Consider the following 17,474-nt stretch of genomic DNA (forward strand, 5'->3'; position numbering starts at 1 on the left):
CCTACCCAGCCGCCTTCGGCGCATCTTCGAAAACACCACCTGCTCACCAGGCCCCTCCGTCTCTGTCTGCTGCCCCGCTATCCCTCAGAGAACGATCAGAGCAGAGGCCCAGTGCTAGCCGCCGCCGCTGCTGCGCTAACCGCTCTTGGAGGCGTGCACCGGCCGTGACAGAGCAATTACAGTGGCCCGTACACCACACAAGTGATGCCACCTGCACAGTGGGCCGGCGTGGGAGACGGGAAGAAAAATGCTCTCATTTTGGACACTCACACCCACTAACTGGAATGGTGTTCACTTGTATCTACCCTGTCTGTTTCCAACACTCGTTTTCTAACAGAATAATGGAGATGGTTTTCTGGCACTATACATCATTGAAGTTTCTACGCGTGTGTGTGTGTGTGTGTATGTGTGTGTGTGTGTATGTGTGTGTGGGTTGGAATTGACTGCTACCTCAGTTGTGAGTCATTCTGGATAGAGGTGTTGGATGACAGGAACAAAAGCACACATTTCTGAGCTACATCTACTCAAACAGTCTTTTCACGCCGTACCTGTTCCACCACTGACAGGAACCTCACGCTGGTACAGTTAATGCTGCGCCTAGCTATTATTGAGTGGTTTGTGAAGTTTGTTGTCGTGTGTTGCACATAATACCAAAGAAAGTGTTGTTCAGATGATAAAAAAAAAACCAGAATCAGGGCAGTGAGAGACATCTACTGTACCTGTGACATCCGTACTTCCATCATCGTCCGACCCCTCTTCCTTCTTCTCGACCAGGCGGACCTCGGGCACAAAGAAGCTGTTCTGACGGGACAGCGGGCACATGTAGTGGATGACGTCATCCTTGTAGAACTCCATGAAGGGGGCAGCAGACAGCGCCCGTTCCTTTGTTGGGAGGGGAAGAGGAGGAGGGAGGAGAGTTAATTTCAACACTGCACACTTCACTAAAGTTCACCTCACCTGCTGTTAAGGAACTTTAATTTGGCTCTGATGCCATTTCAGTCACCCCCCCCCCCGTCTGACTCCGGAGGTGACCAGAATTTCAAACAAAAGGCAGACGTGGTGGCTTTATGAATTTTTCTTAAATTATTTTTCATGGGAATAATTCTTGAGAGGGTTGAGCATCAGTTTATAGCTTCTTATGCTAACAATGCAAAGACAAGGCAGTTGTTCATTTGTGTGTGGATGCGTCTGCTTTAAAATGTCTTCAGGAGATATAAGCCTGTGAGTGTGTAAACATGTTGTTTATTGTCTACTCAAAACCAAACGTCTGACTGCAGAAGACCTTTTTCATGTATTCCCAGCTCATTAACTTTAAACACCAGCAGGTTTCCTAAATCAAGCACACCAGCCTGATTACAATTTTGAGGGGCGAGAACAAGCTAACATTTATGGCCAATTAGAAAGCTCTTAATGAGATACCTTAATTAAGTCAGGGCTGCACGAAAAAAAAGAGACAGGACTACACGAAAAAAAAATATGAGAGAAGCTCAAGTAAATAAACCAATTGATCAGAAATCCTCAAAAAAGGGTTAGGGGTTAGGAAATATTATGAAAAATTTAATAGGAAATGATGCCCAATGGGAACTGGGCAAGAATGCACCGGATTGGACAAGAGAAGCTGGGTTGGTCCAATAGGAAGTAGATTTGACTCAAGACCAGTTTATTTGTTTCCACAGTACAATTAGAAAAGGTCGTCTCTCCTTCTCAGATTTATGAAGCTCTGCAATATTGCACTGCACACATTCTAACTTATTGCACAGCACCCCTGTGGCGTAAACCATAAAACACAATAAACGAGCCTATATGAAATTCTAACAAACGCTCTGATAATGCCTTCCTTATTGAGCAGATACCATACATAAGAATTACACGTATTCAAATAACATCTTTCCATTGGCATGCAAGGGCCTCTGTCTGCATGTTCTCTTTCTGGAGTGCATCAGAAGACGAGACTACATGCATTTACCAAGTGGGAATATTGGGGAATAATTGGATCTTCCCTTGCTGCTGGAGGCATCATAATGTAATATGCACTCTACTGGCAAGGAGATGAGACTGGAGCTGCTGGTCTTCCTTCGTGGGTATTACCTGGAGCAACTATCAGTCTAGAAAACCCATTTCTACATGTGCTACTGGCAGATGGAGGCCATATATGTTCTCTTAGCTGCACGAGTAAAGTAAGAGATCCCCATACCAAAAAACGAGTTATGTCCTATAAAACACAAGTCACTGATTTATAGCCTGGGGGGCGATGTCCTATATTAGCAAACCCTGTAAGACACGTACATTAAGAAACAATGTGTAGCCATGTTCTCCAGGATCTGTGGTGATTTAGGAGAAGAAGAACGCTATAGGCTGGTGTCCAGAGCGATACTGCAGTCTCCTGAGCATTGGCTGATCTACAGCAGCTGCTAACATACGAGGCCATCTCCACCATGGGAGTTTGCGATATGACCTGAAACAGGTTGTCCTGGCCTTATCAATGTAAAATGATCACGGTCCTTAGAAAGGATATTTATTAAAAAAAACCTTCAACCAGGATGATTTCAGAGGTGAGTTGCGTGTTAAGCAGGGCCCTGTGTAGAACTCTACAGCTTCTCAAGGGGAGAAGCACACTGGCAGAAGAGAAAGGCTGGAAGGAGGAGAAAGGGAGGAGGAGAGCTGGGTTATATGGGGCGCTCTCAATAGGCCTGATTGATACGTTTTCATCTAAATCCTCAGCGAAAGAGCTGTGTAGCACGAGGCATGAATCACCTGCTACACATAAAGCCCCAGGCCTGGGGTTGGCCTTATACACATGAGGAAACATCTCCTTGAACTGGGGGCAGATAATGAGACGAGAAGAGACGAGAAGAGAAGAGAAGAGAAGAGAAGGTAGAGACAATAAGCCATAGCCATAGCCGCACTGCTGTCTAAATGGGAAGCGGTTATAGGCAAGGCAAAGTTTATTTATTTAGCACATTTCATACACAGAAGCAATTCAATGTGCAAAAGGAAGATCCAAAGGGAAGATAAAGACAAAAGTGAAAAGATAAAATATAATTACAAGAAAGTAAAGAACATAATGAAACAAAAAAAATACAAAGTCCATAAAATAGAATAAAAGCTGAATAAAATAAGAGTTAAACGAATGTAGAAAGTACATTCTAAAGAACATAGAAAAACTGAATTAATAAATAATAGAGAGCATTTGATCAGAACGCATCGATGAAGAGTGGGGTCTTCAGTCTAGATTTGAAACTGGCTTCAGTTGGAGCACATTAGCTAGATGTCATCAGGAGATTGGTTCCACAGCTGAGCAGCATGGCAGCTAAAGGCCACTTCACCATGTTTAGTTCTGACAGAAGGTATTACCAACAGATTGTTCTCCAGTGATCTGAGAGGTCTGGCAGGTACAGCTGAAACATATCTGAGCGCTAATTTGGTCCTGTCCCTTTTAAGTGGTTTTTAAAACAAGCAGCAGTGCTATGAAGTCTAAATTCTGTGACTTTACTGGACGCCAGTCTAATGACTTCACTATTGGAGTAATGTGGTCAGTTATTTTCATTTTTTGTAAGAACTCTAGCAGATGTTTGATGGTCTTTTTAGGAAGTGTTAACTCATGTTTTGACAAAAGGCCTCTACGTTTGGCTGCTTTTTGAGATGGTAAAAAGCTTATTTAGTTATTGCTTTCACATGATTAATAAAACTGAGATAGCAATCTATTAAGACATCAAGGTGTTTACTTTAAGTCCTTCTGTGTCTGGATGTCTCTCCTCACATTCCCCCCCACGGCGATAAATATATATAATATAGTTAATACATGGTAATATTTTCCTAAACATCTGCTGTTGCTGAATTATAATGGGTACCCACTTTTGTCATCATCCATTTGCCATTTATATTTCTATAGCGTCCATAAACCGGTTAAACATACTTACTCACACACTTACTAGCACTTTTACATCGTACCACTTGGGGAGGGAGTGGGGCATTTTGTTACAGGGGTGTTTGTTGTCCACATTTCCTATATGTAATTACTATGTATTCTGAGGTTATTTGCCATTGGATTAAATGGGTGTTCATTTGATCATATTGACATATGTTATTGAATATACATTGCATGAATGAATTCGTTTTGTGAATAATGAGCTAGATGTGCTATGCTTCCCCATATTCATGGGTCAGCCCTATTAGGCCAATTAATGGTAATAGGTAGGCCTGTTTAAGAGGGGAGCTCAGTTCCCTTGTGTGTGGGTGAGAGAGAAGGACAGCTCTCCTGCTGTGAGGTAGAGCTGTTTCTCAAGGTAAATACTGTTTAGCTACATTTTATTGTTTGTAATCTTGTTTTGTTTAAAGTATTTTGTTTTGTTTATTGTTGTTGCTATTGCTAAATCCATCAACCTGGACCCCAAATAAATATTTTTGCATTGTTTTAAACGGAAACCACTGCTCCTGCAAATTCTTTTCCACCTCCATCACCAAGCCCACATCCCAACTCGTGGGCTGGCCGCGGCGGTCACTCACTAATATATTATGATCGACCGTGTGAAAGGCTGCACTAAGGTCCAATAACACTAGGGATGATGTTTTGCCAGTATCGGTATTGAGGCATATGTCATTAATGAGAGTTTCAACCTTGATGAGAGCTGTTTCAGTGCTGTGATTAGCACGGACACCTGACTGGACGTTATCAAAATGGCCATTTGATGGTTAGTTGATTAACTATAAACTACTTTTTCAATGATTTTGACAACAAATGGTGGATTGAATATGGGCCAGTAATTGTTTAGTGTGGAAGCATGTAGATTACTCTTTTTGAGTAGGGGCTTCATAACAACTGTCAGGGACTTACGAAATATGCCACACAGCAGTGATACATTTACAATTTAAGCACATCTGCTGCTAAGAAGTGAAGAATACATCTGAAGTTGGTAGGCAAAGTATCTAAGCAGCATGTGGACTGTGTCATTGTCCATCAGCCTACATTCTGTCATTAAGTTGAGTTCCCCTCTCTTCGTTGAGGGCAATTAAGTGTTGAGTTGATGTTTGAGATACTTGAGAGAATATGTTCCGCCTGATTTGATCAATTTTACCTCGCAAAATCGCTGCACTGCACGCTTCACAGACAGAGAAAAGGAGGATGAAGCCAAAAGGACATGGACTGTAGAGGTGAACACAGCCTACTCTTCACTAGTTGGCACCTATGGATGAGCGGGTGAACACAGCCTACTCTTCACTAGTTGGCACCTATAGATGAGCAGGTGAACACCTATGGATGAGCAGGTGAACACAGCCTACTCTCCACTAGTTGGCACCTATGGATGAGCAGGTGAACACAGCCTACTCTTCACTAGTTGGCACCTATGGATGAGCGGGTGAACACAGCCTACTCTTCACTAGTATAGGCACCTATGGATGAGCGGCTCACAGACTCAGACAGTAGAGGTGAACACAGCCTACTCTTCACTAGTTGGCACCTATAGATGAGCGGCTCACTCAGACTCAGAGATTTCGGACGCCCTCTGCCTTCTTCATTACATTAATTGGTTAAAGTCTCTTAAGATATGACAGATGTGAGTTTCAGAGGGTTCAAAGGACTAATGAGATTTTTCTGATGTGTTACCATGGATGTAAAAGGATTCTCATCAGCATCTAAAAAAAAAAAAGATGCATGGCAAAGACCAGGCTTGTTCCATCATCGCTTTGGGAAAAAAATAGAAATATTCCTAAGGGGTGAAGATGATGACATACAAAGGTTTTACCAGAGATATTTTTTTACTGGTTTGTGAACAAAGCAAAAATAGCATCCATGGAAACAATAGTCCTTTCTAATGCATACAAATTGCATTCACTGAGTTCATTCTGCAGACACCCATCTCTTTTCCCATTCATGCTGCACCTTGAAGAGGACCCCATAAGGACACACCTCACAACCTCTCTCTTTCTAAGAGCTAATTAACCCCACAGACCTCAATATCTTCTGAACCTGAAGATACAAGATGACTAAAAATCACACACAAACAAGTAGTCGGATGAAATGAAAATATGTAAGGCATGCTGCCGACAGGCCAGGGCAGAGAGTAACACTCACAGTGGCACGGGGTGCTTTCTCTCAGCCCATACGTGGTGGAGCACCTTCCCCTGCACATGGCTCTGAATTATTAAACGTTTTTATCATTAAACAAGAAAGGCTGAATAATGCATGGGAGGTGTTTGACATTAAAGCTGCTGCTGCTGCTCAAGGACTGTTCGCTTTCAACGTGCGGCCTGTCACTTAGCCGTCTCACACGTAGGGGTTTGACACCCCAAAACAACAACAACAACAACAACAAAAGAAGAACACATGAATGACAGCCTCCTGAATGGACTGTGAAACTCTGCTGGATGGATCAGGGTGTTTCCCTTTGATCAGTGTCCATATTCTCTCACATACATGAGAGGGTGAATGAGTAGACAAACAAATAAATAAATAAATAAATAAGTCCCAGACCAACTGGATTTGCTGTTACTGAAACTGTGCTTCCACAGCTTACAAGCCCTTTTTAACATTATGACATACATGGGATATATTCGATTTGGGTAATTTCCCACATCTAACTCCTGGCTTCCTCTCATCTCCATCTCTCTTCCTCCCTGCCATCTCCCCGTGGGCCAGCATGCCTCCACTTAACCTCGTGTGCAGAAAAGCAATCAAGGCCTAATGGAATTGGAGTCTGGTCTGGAGAGCTGGAGATGGGAGAGGCAGGTGAGGTTCTTCACTAATCATAACACATCGGTTGCAGGGGTTGCCCTGGCAACACACTCCCACCTATTAATGCACTATTAAAGCCTCATCTTGTTCCCCAGATGACATGAAAAGCAGGAAGACAAGAGTTATGTCAGCTGAATGAAACCTCAGGAGGTGATAAAATGAATCATTTCTTTTTGTTATACCTTCTTTAATGTAAGGAGTATAAAGGAGGCCAATAAACGATTACCACAACAACACATGCAGTTATTTTACATAATATCTCCCTGGAAATGGCAAAGAAATAAGAAAGCTCAAAAATAAATAATAATAATACCCTTCGTTTTGACGGTAAAACAAAGGGCATTATTCTGCTTATACTCCTCCACAACCCCCCAGGTGCAAGATCAAGCTGCTGGATCCCTATACATCGTACAAACACAAATACCTCCGAGCATGCATCGTTTTGTCAGTGTAATTCTGTCACAATGTGCCCGTACACCCACACAACACAAACACAAAGGATGACACAGCTTCAACCAGTGATGTGATGTGATGGCATTCAGGTGTTTCACAGCACATTGTGTCCCAAATCATGTTCCATCTAACTGTCCCTGAAATCACTCCTACCATTGTCCTAAGCTTTTGCTTTTCGGGGGTCTACACAGACTACAGTCCGACCAGAGATGTATCCTTTCAAAGCGCTGAGGCTTTGCTGTATAAATATCTCATGGAAGTAAACCGTGATTCTATCTGGCTAACAGCCTGGAGTCGTTTCCCTTTTAGGGTACCGCTGGCTGGTGCTGGGGGGAAGCAGTGTCTGACTCGCACACACACACGCTTTGAACTAAACTGTAATTACGTCCTCGCAGAGTTCATATCATTCCCTTTCACTTGAGGGTGGTGAACTGTGTTATACACACGCCTGGCTCGGAGCACAGGCAATATGAAGGGGAGGCCGCACGCCTTACGGATTGTAAATAATAAGGACATTTATTGAAGGATGAATAAAGAATGTCAAGAACGTCAGTATAGTGGAAGATAAAAACAAAAGGGTTGCGAAAGACAGCGTCTAAAGGGTGTCAAGCAAAACGGAAAACAAAAGCCAGACGCCATTGGAGGAAGGGAGAACCGCCGGAGAGGAGGGAGCAGCCTCTTTTTCTCCTGTCAATCAGGAAGAGCCAACCACACCTGAGCACCAACTCACCTGCTGCAGAGAGAGAGGGGGGCGGGGGGGGGGGGCACAGGTACACCAAGTGGGTGGGGCGAAGGGGGGCCAGGCAGGGCCGAAACAACTCAGATACAGGACCACTCATTAAGCGCCTTCCAAAAAAAGAAATCTAAAAACAGAAGAGGCAAGAAGAGTAGAGGTACAAGAGCTAAGCATTATTTCTTCAGAAATACACTACCTTCCGCCTAGTGAGCCAAGGGGAGGCAAAAAGCACATCGGTTATGCAGCTTCACACACGGCTCAATATCTGCGTCTGCTGTGGTTGATAGCAGGTTTGCCTCTGGTACCCTTTGCAATTTCATTTCAGACAAGCTAGTCGGGTGCTGCAAAAGGGGAATGTTTTATGTAGGAGAGCTACTGAAATCCATGTTACTCATTGTTCCAGAGCCAAGATGGTGCTCCGGCAAGGCAAGGCAAGGCAAGGCAAGGCAAGGCCCCCTGGGGGGACAAATAGTCATTTGGGCCGAAATCATGGAGCACAGCTTCTGCATGATTGCATAGCCGCCAGTGAGCAAGCGTTGATAAGTGCTGGGCATGGGAAGAAGCCCCTGCCGCACTCCAGCAAAACAATACGGTCCGCCGGGTTCAGCCACAGACAGCCTGGCAGAAGGACGAGGGGGGGGGGGAAGACGAGGATGATCTTCCTCGCATGTGTTCCCTTCACACACTCACACTCACACTCACACACACACACAAAGCACATTGTGTCTATGTATGCCATATGAAATGTGCTATATAAATAAACTTGACTTGACAAACATTCTCCCACAAACACACACACACTTCAATATGGGAGTGGAGTTCGGACAGGAAGCGTGATGGCTGAAGGCTGGAGGACAGAGGAGAGCACCCTTGACATCCAGTCACACACACAGAGCCCTGACACAAGCCTTCTCCAAACTCCAACAAGAAGAGTTTCATGCGTGCACCTTGAAGGCTTTCACAACATCGAGCCCTATTTGAACCTTCAATTAGTTGAGGCGCAGGAGCTTTTCTTGTTGCGAAGGCTAACGAGCTGTGAGCAGTAACTCTCCATGGCCATCATACCCCTGCAATCTTTACAGAGGCGGATCAGCCCTGGAGAACTCTGAGGAGGCATCCTGCTCAACCAACTCCCAGATCAGCCAGACTCACAGACAGCCAGACTCACAGACAGCCAGGTAACAGACAGCCAGGTAACAGACAGCCAGACTCACAGACAGCCAGACTCACAGACAGCCAGACTCACAGACAGCCAGCCAACAGAGGAGACGACTGCAGGGGCCAAAGCTGAGACGCACAGCTGTCCAATAACAGGAGACGGAATTGGACAGTGTCTCATGTATGTAGCATACTGTCAGCACGCAAACGACAGACTGGAGGAAGGAGGGGGGGGGAACGAAGGGTGTGAATCCCCTGGAAAAAGAACACAGAACACAGGAAACCCCAACGTGTTCGCAGGAAGGTGGGAAGTGCTTACGCCGCACGCGCATTTGCATAAAAAAAGCTTGATCTCACCCCCCGGATCGATGTGTGAGGACGAGAGACAAAAAAGACACAAGGAAAGGAAGAGAAGAAAGTTAAAGAAAGACAAAGCAAGCAAGAGGGAGAAAAAAAAAACCAGCCAGCACAAATTGATTGCAACACATCAATTACTATGCAAGGGAAAATTCCCTTACCGTAAAGCAGCGCCTAATTGGATTTTCTATCCAAGATGGCATAGGGTTTTAAGATGAGAGTTAGCGACGTTACCGCTCATTTGTTTAATTGGAAAGTTCATTAAGGGAAGGACTGGGTGAGCTGTGGTGACAGTGAATGTTTATCCGCCCCTGCTAAGAGGGGCCCTTCACAGGCCGACACAGACGGAGCAGACGACGGAGACAGAAGTGCCCGTCTCCTGGGGTTTGTCGTGACTGCGCCCGCTTGCTGCCAGCTGCTCAGAGCACACATCTCCTCCACGGTGAGAGAGAGAGAGAGAGAGAGAGAGAGAGAGAGAGAGAGAGAGAGAGAGAGAGAGAGAGAGGGAATGCAGGTAACACATTGGCAGCAGGCCATCGCCTAGCTTATGTAATCGGCAGCAAGCTTCAGGGATAACGATGGAGGCAATTGCTAACCACCATCGAATGTGAAGTCAAAAATGTCTTACACGGTCTTACATGACGAATGTCACTGGTGACACTGATGGACAAAGATACTGTGAGATGAAGAGATAAATTCTGCTGAACGTACTGTACTATTATTTATGCAATTATGTGTCATCATAATAAATGATGAACAGGAGGCAGATCACAGCGATACACCATTCACACCCCCCACCCCCCAACATGATTAATACACCACCATTCGCATGATGAGTTCAGATTCCTGTAAGGTTGTACCTGTAATGAGTCTCTCTATTCTGCAGTGTTTTTACAGACGGGGCACAACTGGACTCGATACAACTGCTGTATTCGATCCATATATATATATTCACAGAATGGGCCCAGAGAGGGAACCACTTCCTGCTTACGTCCAGAGCTCTGACACATACAACGCCCACAGAGATCTGACTGGAGCTTGACCTCGTCCCGAGTTCTTCAGTGTGAATGATTTCTCAAAACATAAGGAGAACACTAATATTTCCGCACCAATCTGTCCAGGACCATGAAACTAGCGCTGGTGTCTTCCAGTGTGACATGTCTAAGAGGGATGGTTTCTTCCAGTGTGACATGTCTAAGAGGGATGGTTTCCCCCACTGAAAGGGACTGTTGCTGTCTTGCCAGATCGATTTCAAATGATCTTCCTGACTCATTTCAGAATAACTCCAAATGTTCCCCAAAGCGCTGCACTAAACATCGCCTGCAGATACGTCCCTTTGAGGGTCGAAGGGACACTCTATGCTATTAAGATGAAGCATCTCTCATCAGCTTTGGGCTATAGGGGAATGTAAGATGCCTACAATAAACACAAAACAGTGGAATTGACCATAGCCAGGAATCTGTGAAAAGACTAGAGCTCTTCAATTTTTCAATTCCTCCTGGCTGCCAAACATCAGTATCTACTCATTTCAGTAGCATGGAAAACAGCTGAATGAACAGAGAGTTTCCTTATAATTTACCTGGGGGGGGGGGGGGGAGTTATGAAATGGTGCCATTTCCATGAGAATACGCGTAAGTACAGGTGTGTCTCCATTATAAAAAAGACTCCTGCCTAAATATAATAAGCCAATTTGAGAGTGTCTGCAATCTGACCTGTTCATGAAGAAAGGCATGGATTCAGGTTTATGTGGCTTCAGGGAAGACATGTTACAGAGCATGACAAGGAGAGAGAAAAGGACAGATAATTCATCAGCTGTGCTCATGAGAGGATGGCTTGCCTGTAGGGGAGACTTGGGAGCCGCTTGAGCCAGATAGATGTATAGGACCGAGGTGACAGAAGACCAGTCAAGAAGCAGCTCCACGCGAGGGACAGCTCTTGTCCTCCAGCACTGGGCTTTCCCACCCAAGCTCAAGCTCAGGCTCAACTCTAGACAAAGGAGCTTTTTTTCCCAGAGCGGTTTTGATCAGTTCTAGTGATGGGAGTGCTTTCTCAGAGGTCCAGGGGTGGGGGGAGAGGAGGGGATATTAATACGGAGGCACCAGCGACTCGCGGTGACAATTGGTGCCCGTCCCCAGAGCCCTGTGTGACCACCATGCTATCTTTGCTTCCTACAGTCAGAGATTCTACCCCTCCGCACAACACACACACACACACACACACACAGAGACACACACACACACACTCCCTGTTTTAGATGGGCTTGGCTAAAAAAGAAAAACTCCATTTCACACTTCCTGGGGTGTCCAATTCTGCCCGTCCCTCAAGGCCACGCACTTCCACAACAGAGAGTATTTTTATCTGTCATGTTTCGCCTGTGTGTTCTCCCAATGAGCTGGCTTGCCCAGGCCAGCCTGACGCCCTCACAGGACACATCTCCTCCCAGAGAGGCTGCACAGGGGGCTTTGGGCAGAATTATGGATTTACACAAAGATGGAGAAGTGGAGGCTGGGGGTGGGGGGTGGTGTTGTTGGGGAGGAGGCCTGGGTTCAACCTTTCCTCTCTCCTCCCGATCAATAAGCAGGGTGTCTTGATGGGCAGTAATTGTGGAGGCTCAGCCAGTGGCGCAGGGCTGCGCTGGAGATTTCCACCTGAATCGATGGGCCTCACTTAGAGCAGAAGTAACCAATCTGGGCTTGGCCACTGACTGTGGATCAGCTTCACTTAGAGCAGAAGGAACCAATCTGGGCTTGGCCACTGACTGTGGATCAGCTTCACTTAGAGCAGAAGGAACCAATCTGGGCTTGGCCACTGACTGTGGATCAGCGCCGCCACTTCATTCCAATCTCGCCCGAAGAGCCAGAGTCTATTTTCACTGTGAACTCCAGCATCTGATCTGGGCAAACTACTGTGAAGCTGAAAACATGAACAAAGAAGGAAAGCGGTCATTCTCTCTCCTCCGCTACTTCTCTGTGTGGGAGCTGGGTCACTTGTATGTGTGTGTATGAGTGTGTTTGATTCACACAGAACAGCGAGAAAACCAACCCCAATTACAACACAGCAATACATCTTTAAACAAGCGTCCGTTAACTGAGCTATTAGTCTACTTACACTGTGATTAGTCCGATGAGAACACGGCATCACACCCACTGTGAACTAAGACGGAAAAACACTGACACGCTTCAGTGAACCACATGAACCCTTCACTTCAGAGCTCCACAGACCATCTGTTTAAGAAGACAACCAACAACCACCGACTACTATTAGGCTACTACAACTACCTTACCATAAACATATCAGTTCTTATCTTCATATCTCAAGTTGCAAGGGGTTGGAGGAAAAATTGAGAAATACAAAAATGAGTTTTTAAATTTAGTTTATTAAGTATTTGAATACTTGAATGTGTCTGACCAGAGCAGTTATGGAAATTAAGTTCTTCTTTATATTATTATCAAAATCCCTGCCAGATGGCACATTTCTCAGCTATGCCGTGTGCACTCTTTCTCTTGCTCAAGTTTGAATTTCAAACACACTCAGTGGAATACCAGGCACATTTCTCCTCTTTGTGTCATCTAATTGCGGTCGTCTCCTCATGGGCTCCTCCGTCTCACCACATGACCCTTGAGTGGGGGTCGCTGAGACCATGGCGGGAGCCTATCTGAGACCATGGCGGGAGCCTAGCTGAGACCATGGCGGGAGCCTAGCTGAGACCATGGCGGGAGCCTAGCTGAGACCATGGCGGGAGCCTAGCTGAGGCCTCAGACTGGAGTGGAAGTGCAGCCGTCTCCCCAGCAAACGGAGGGAATCACAGCCATTGGGTAGGGACTCAATGAGCACACTCAGAGGGACACAGTGACACATTAGACCAATAGGATAGCACACTCAGAGGGACACAGTGACACATTAGACCAATACAAATTGGCATGAGAATTGCGCCTCCCACGCCTCCTCTGCAGCTCTCTCTGTGGCCTCGCTCGGGCTGGCAACAAACCATTAGCAATGCACTGACCTCCACATGAATAAATCACCAACACGGCCGCTTCCAGTGGAACAAACAGTCTTACCAGTGACACAACCTGGCCAATACTGAACAAGTGCTGATGTCCCACAAACACACAAACACACACACAAGCACACACACACACACACACACACACACACACGCACACACACACACACGTACACGTATTGTAAGGGAGCTCTTGACTTCAAGTGAGTCCACCAGTGATAGGCGCAGTATGACACTTACTGCACTCAAGACAGAGGGAGAGCGAGAGGGAGAGAGAGAGAGAGAGAGAGGGAGAGAGAGGGGGGAAGAGAGAGAGAGTGAGGGAGAATAAGCTCAATACACTCCAGCTCTTCTCAACTCTCCTTGGCAAGGCAGTCATTAATTAAAAATCTCCTTGAAACCCAGTGCAGCTTCATCGGGTTCCGCTCCCTTCTAACCAGGCCATTTTTAATGACTTCTCAGGACCAAACTCAGTGCCTTGGTCTGGGACTACTCTGCATATGATTCAAAGTAAACCTAGATGAAGTGACTGAGAACAACTGAATGAACACATCACGTACCGCTGCTTTTCCTGACCAACAAGGGGGAAGCACTAGCCTAGCTCCGCCCGCTAACTGCTCCCAGCTCAGTTTTGCCAGTATTCGTGTAGACACCACCCAAGTGATATAACTAGTGTTGCTCCGATCAGCATTTTTGGGGGCGATCACCGATTACCGATCACCAAAATGATGATCGGCCGATTGCCGATCACTGCCCAATCACAGAATGGTAGGGGAATGGTAATCTTTTATCTATAATCTAGCAGAGTTCGCACTATTCAAAATGCTGCCGCTATCAACCAGCGGTTAGTCTGTTTCATGTCAACAGTATATAGTATAGATATTAGTTCATGTAGGGTTTTAATCATTCACTGTTTTCATTATTATTATTGTTTACATCATTTAGTTATTCCGCTATTTCAAATGGTTACCGTTGTTAACGGGCAAATGGAATGTTCACCGTAACGCAGCACGGAGTTAAAGGGACAGATCCACCTTCACGTTATAGCCGTAACATTCTTCATGTGTGTTAATATTTGTTGTATATATATTTTGTTCATATCTGTATGTCTTGTTATTTATCATTTCTGTAGAAACCACCACGGTCATCAGTCATTCATATTCATCCTACCAATTCATGTCTTGCAAGTGAGTGTGTGTGTGTGTGGAAAATAAATACCGTTCTTACTTCATCATTGGGTCAAGAAGGGCAGAGCAGGAACTCAGAGCTAAAGCAGGACTGCTAATGACACACTGGCTCATGGACACAGAGAGGGTGTTAGGGAGAGACAAACACTTAGACCAGAGGACTAAAAGAGGGAGAAAGTGTGTCTTGAGAGATTGAGAGAGGATGTCAGAGTCAGAGAAAGAAAGAGGAGAGTTAGACATGAAATGAGTGAGTGTGTGTGTGAGTGAGTGTGTGTGTGTGAGTGAGTGAGTGAGTGAGTGAGTGTGTGAGTGAGTGAGTGAGTGAGTGAGTGAGTGTGTGTGTGTGTGAGTGAGTGAGTTAGTGAGTGAGTTAGTGTGTCTGTGAGTGAGTGAGTGAGTGAGTGTGTCTGTGAGTGAGTGTGTGAGTGAGTGAGTGAGTGAGTGAGTGAGTGAGTGTGTCTGTGAGTGAGTGAGTGAGTGAGTGAGTGAGTGAGTGAGTGTGTGTGTGAGTGAGTGAGTGAGTGTGTCTGTGAGTGAGTGAGTGAGTGAGTGAGTGAGTGAGTGAGTGAGTGAGTGTGTCTGTGAGTGTGTCTGTGAGTGAGTGAGTGAGTGAGTGAGTGAGTGAGTGAGTGAGTGAGTGAGTGAGTGAGTGTGTCTGTGAGTGAGTGAGTGAGTGAGTGAGTGAGTGAGTGTGTCTGTGAGTGAGTGAGTGAGTGAGTGAGTGAGTGAGTGAGTGAGTGTGTCTGTGAGTGAGTGAGTGAGTGTGTCTGTGAGTGAGTGAGTGAGTGAGTGAGTGTGTGTGTGAGTGAGTGAGTGAGTGAGTGTGTGTGTGAGTGAGTGAGTGAGTGTGTCTGTGAGTGAGTGAGTGAGTGTGTCTGTGAGTGAGTGAGTTAGTGAGTGAGTGAGTGTGTGTGTATCTGGGTAAGTGAGTGAGTGAGTGAGTGTGTGTGTCTGTGAGTGTGTCTGTGAGTGAGTGAGTTAGTGAGTGAGTGAGTGAGTGTGTGAGTGAGTGAGTGTGTGTGTGAGTGAGTGAGTTAGTGAGTGAGTGTGCGTGTGTCTGGGTAAGTGAGTGAGTGAGTGAGTGAGTGAGAGAGAGAGAGAACATAAGAGACAAGGACATCGACAGAACCAATTCATTTCCAGAAATTGGTATTAATTTGCAATTTAGACGGCAATTAATCCTGACACTGCCCTATTCCCCGGACCCTGCATTCTCTCCCTCCATCAGACAGACAGACAGACGGACGGACGGACAGACGGACGGACAGGAGAGGCTGGCTCCCCTGTACCTTCCTGTCAGAGCTGCTTTCAGCGTAACGTTTGGGGGGACACACTAAACTGGCGCTTTGGCTGACAGCAACGCGGGGCCTGATGAGCCCTCTGGCACCTGGGCCTGGCTGGATTAGGGGCCTGCCAGCACTCGGGGAGGCTAATAGTTAGTATTTACTGTCCGTCCTCTCCCGCTCAGCTGACAGAGTGCTTCAGCTCCGCCGCTAATCACAGTGATTTCACCAGGGGGGAGAGCGTCCTCAGAGAGAAGGGTCGGAGAGATGGAACAGGACAGAGGAGGGAGAGAGAGAGGGGGGGGACGTGAGGGTGGGTTTGATGCAGTTTCAGGTCGTTCAAGGCAAAGAGGAGCTTTAACCACCTGAAATGAGACTGTGACTTATGCCTTCCCTACCCTCCCTCTTACGCTCAACACTTTGGACGAAGCTTTGGGTTGAGGTCAATCAAAAGTTAGTCTGTACTAAGGAACTTTTTGTTCAAAAGAGAAACGTGCTCTTCCAGCCATCCCAATTTCCTGTCTCAGAGAGGGCATGTTGCGTGTGTCTGGAGGGGTTGAGGAGTCTGATTTGGCTCCCCTTGTGGAAAGTCTCATTTCATTTCTCTCATACTCCGCTGGCTCCGAATGACATTTTTAAAAGGGCTTTTGAAAATCCTCATCAGACAGGTGAAAGAAATGCCCTTCATTTGCGTCCCAGCCTCACACACCCTTGTCTCAGCCTCACACACCCTTGTCCCAGCCTCACACACCCTTGTCCCAGCCTCACACACCCTTGTGTCAGCCTCACACACCCTTGTGTCAGCCTCACACACCCTTGTCTCAGCCTCACACACCCTTGTCTCAGCCTGACACACCCTTGTCTCAGCCTCACACACCCTTGTCTCAGACGCTGCAGTCAAGTGCCTCTCTGAGTCCATAGTGGCCCCTCAACAGAGACACACCCTTAGAGAACCCGTCTCAAGGTTATACACCGAAAACATCCACGACTGCACTGTCAGAAATGGGATCACAACAATCCGTCTGCATTGTTTCTCAGTTCAAGTCCCTTACACAAAGCTGATTCTGTTTTTTTTTATGTAGTGTATAAATGGGCAGTTTTGCAGCGGTGTGTTATACAGAGCTCATGAAAGAAACAAAATGGGGCGCCACCCATCCACAGATGATACTAGAGCACTCTGCAATAGAGCCCGCGGGGCATTCTTCAGCACCCTGCCAGCCACGGCAGCCCAGGGGGAATTCACACAATCACCAGAGCGAGCGAGCGAGCGAACGAACGTAGAGACTCCTCTGTAGTTTCAGCTGTGAGGGCTATTAGCTGGAAAGCTGCACTGTTGTGTTTAGAAAAGCGTTCTACTCCTCTTTTTTTTTTGCTGTTTTGCAGCAACAGCTCGTCCCCTCTTTTTCATGTTTTCAACTTTCTGACTCACCGACAAATTTACTAATTGGGTATAGGGCTCCCAGCAGAAATACAATATAGCTTTGTCAGCAGTGCAAGCGAGAAAAACCAAACTTGCAAAGAAAAAAATAACTATTTTCTTCAATAAGAGCCTACCATCAGC

General features: G+C 46.1%; 1 protein-coding gene across 1 annotated transcript in view; it reads right to left on the reverse strand.

Moving 5' to 3' along the window:
- tex264a (testis expressed 264, ER-phagy receptor a) overlaps positions 1 to 17,474 on the reverse strand; it is a 72,773-nt gene that overhangs the window by 11,318 nt on the left and 43,981 nt on the right. The window contains exon 3 of the mRNA XM_012833118.3: positions 720 to 882. Within this exon, the coding sequence (XP_012688572.2) occupies positions 720 to 882 (163 nt within the window). The remainder of the gene's footprint in view (positions 1 to 719; positions 883 to 17,474) is intronic.

The sequence above is a fragment of the Clupea harengus genome, chromosome 5, assembly GCF_900700415.2.
Source record: "Clupea harengus chromosome 5, Ch_v2.0.2, whole genome shotgun sequence".
Classification (NCBI taxonomy): domain Eukaryota; kingdom Metazoa; phylum Chordata; class Actinopteri; order Clupeiformes; family Clupeidae; genus Clupea; species Clupea harengus.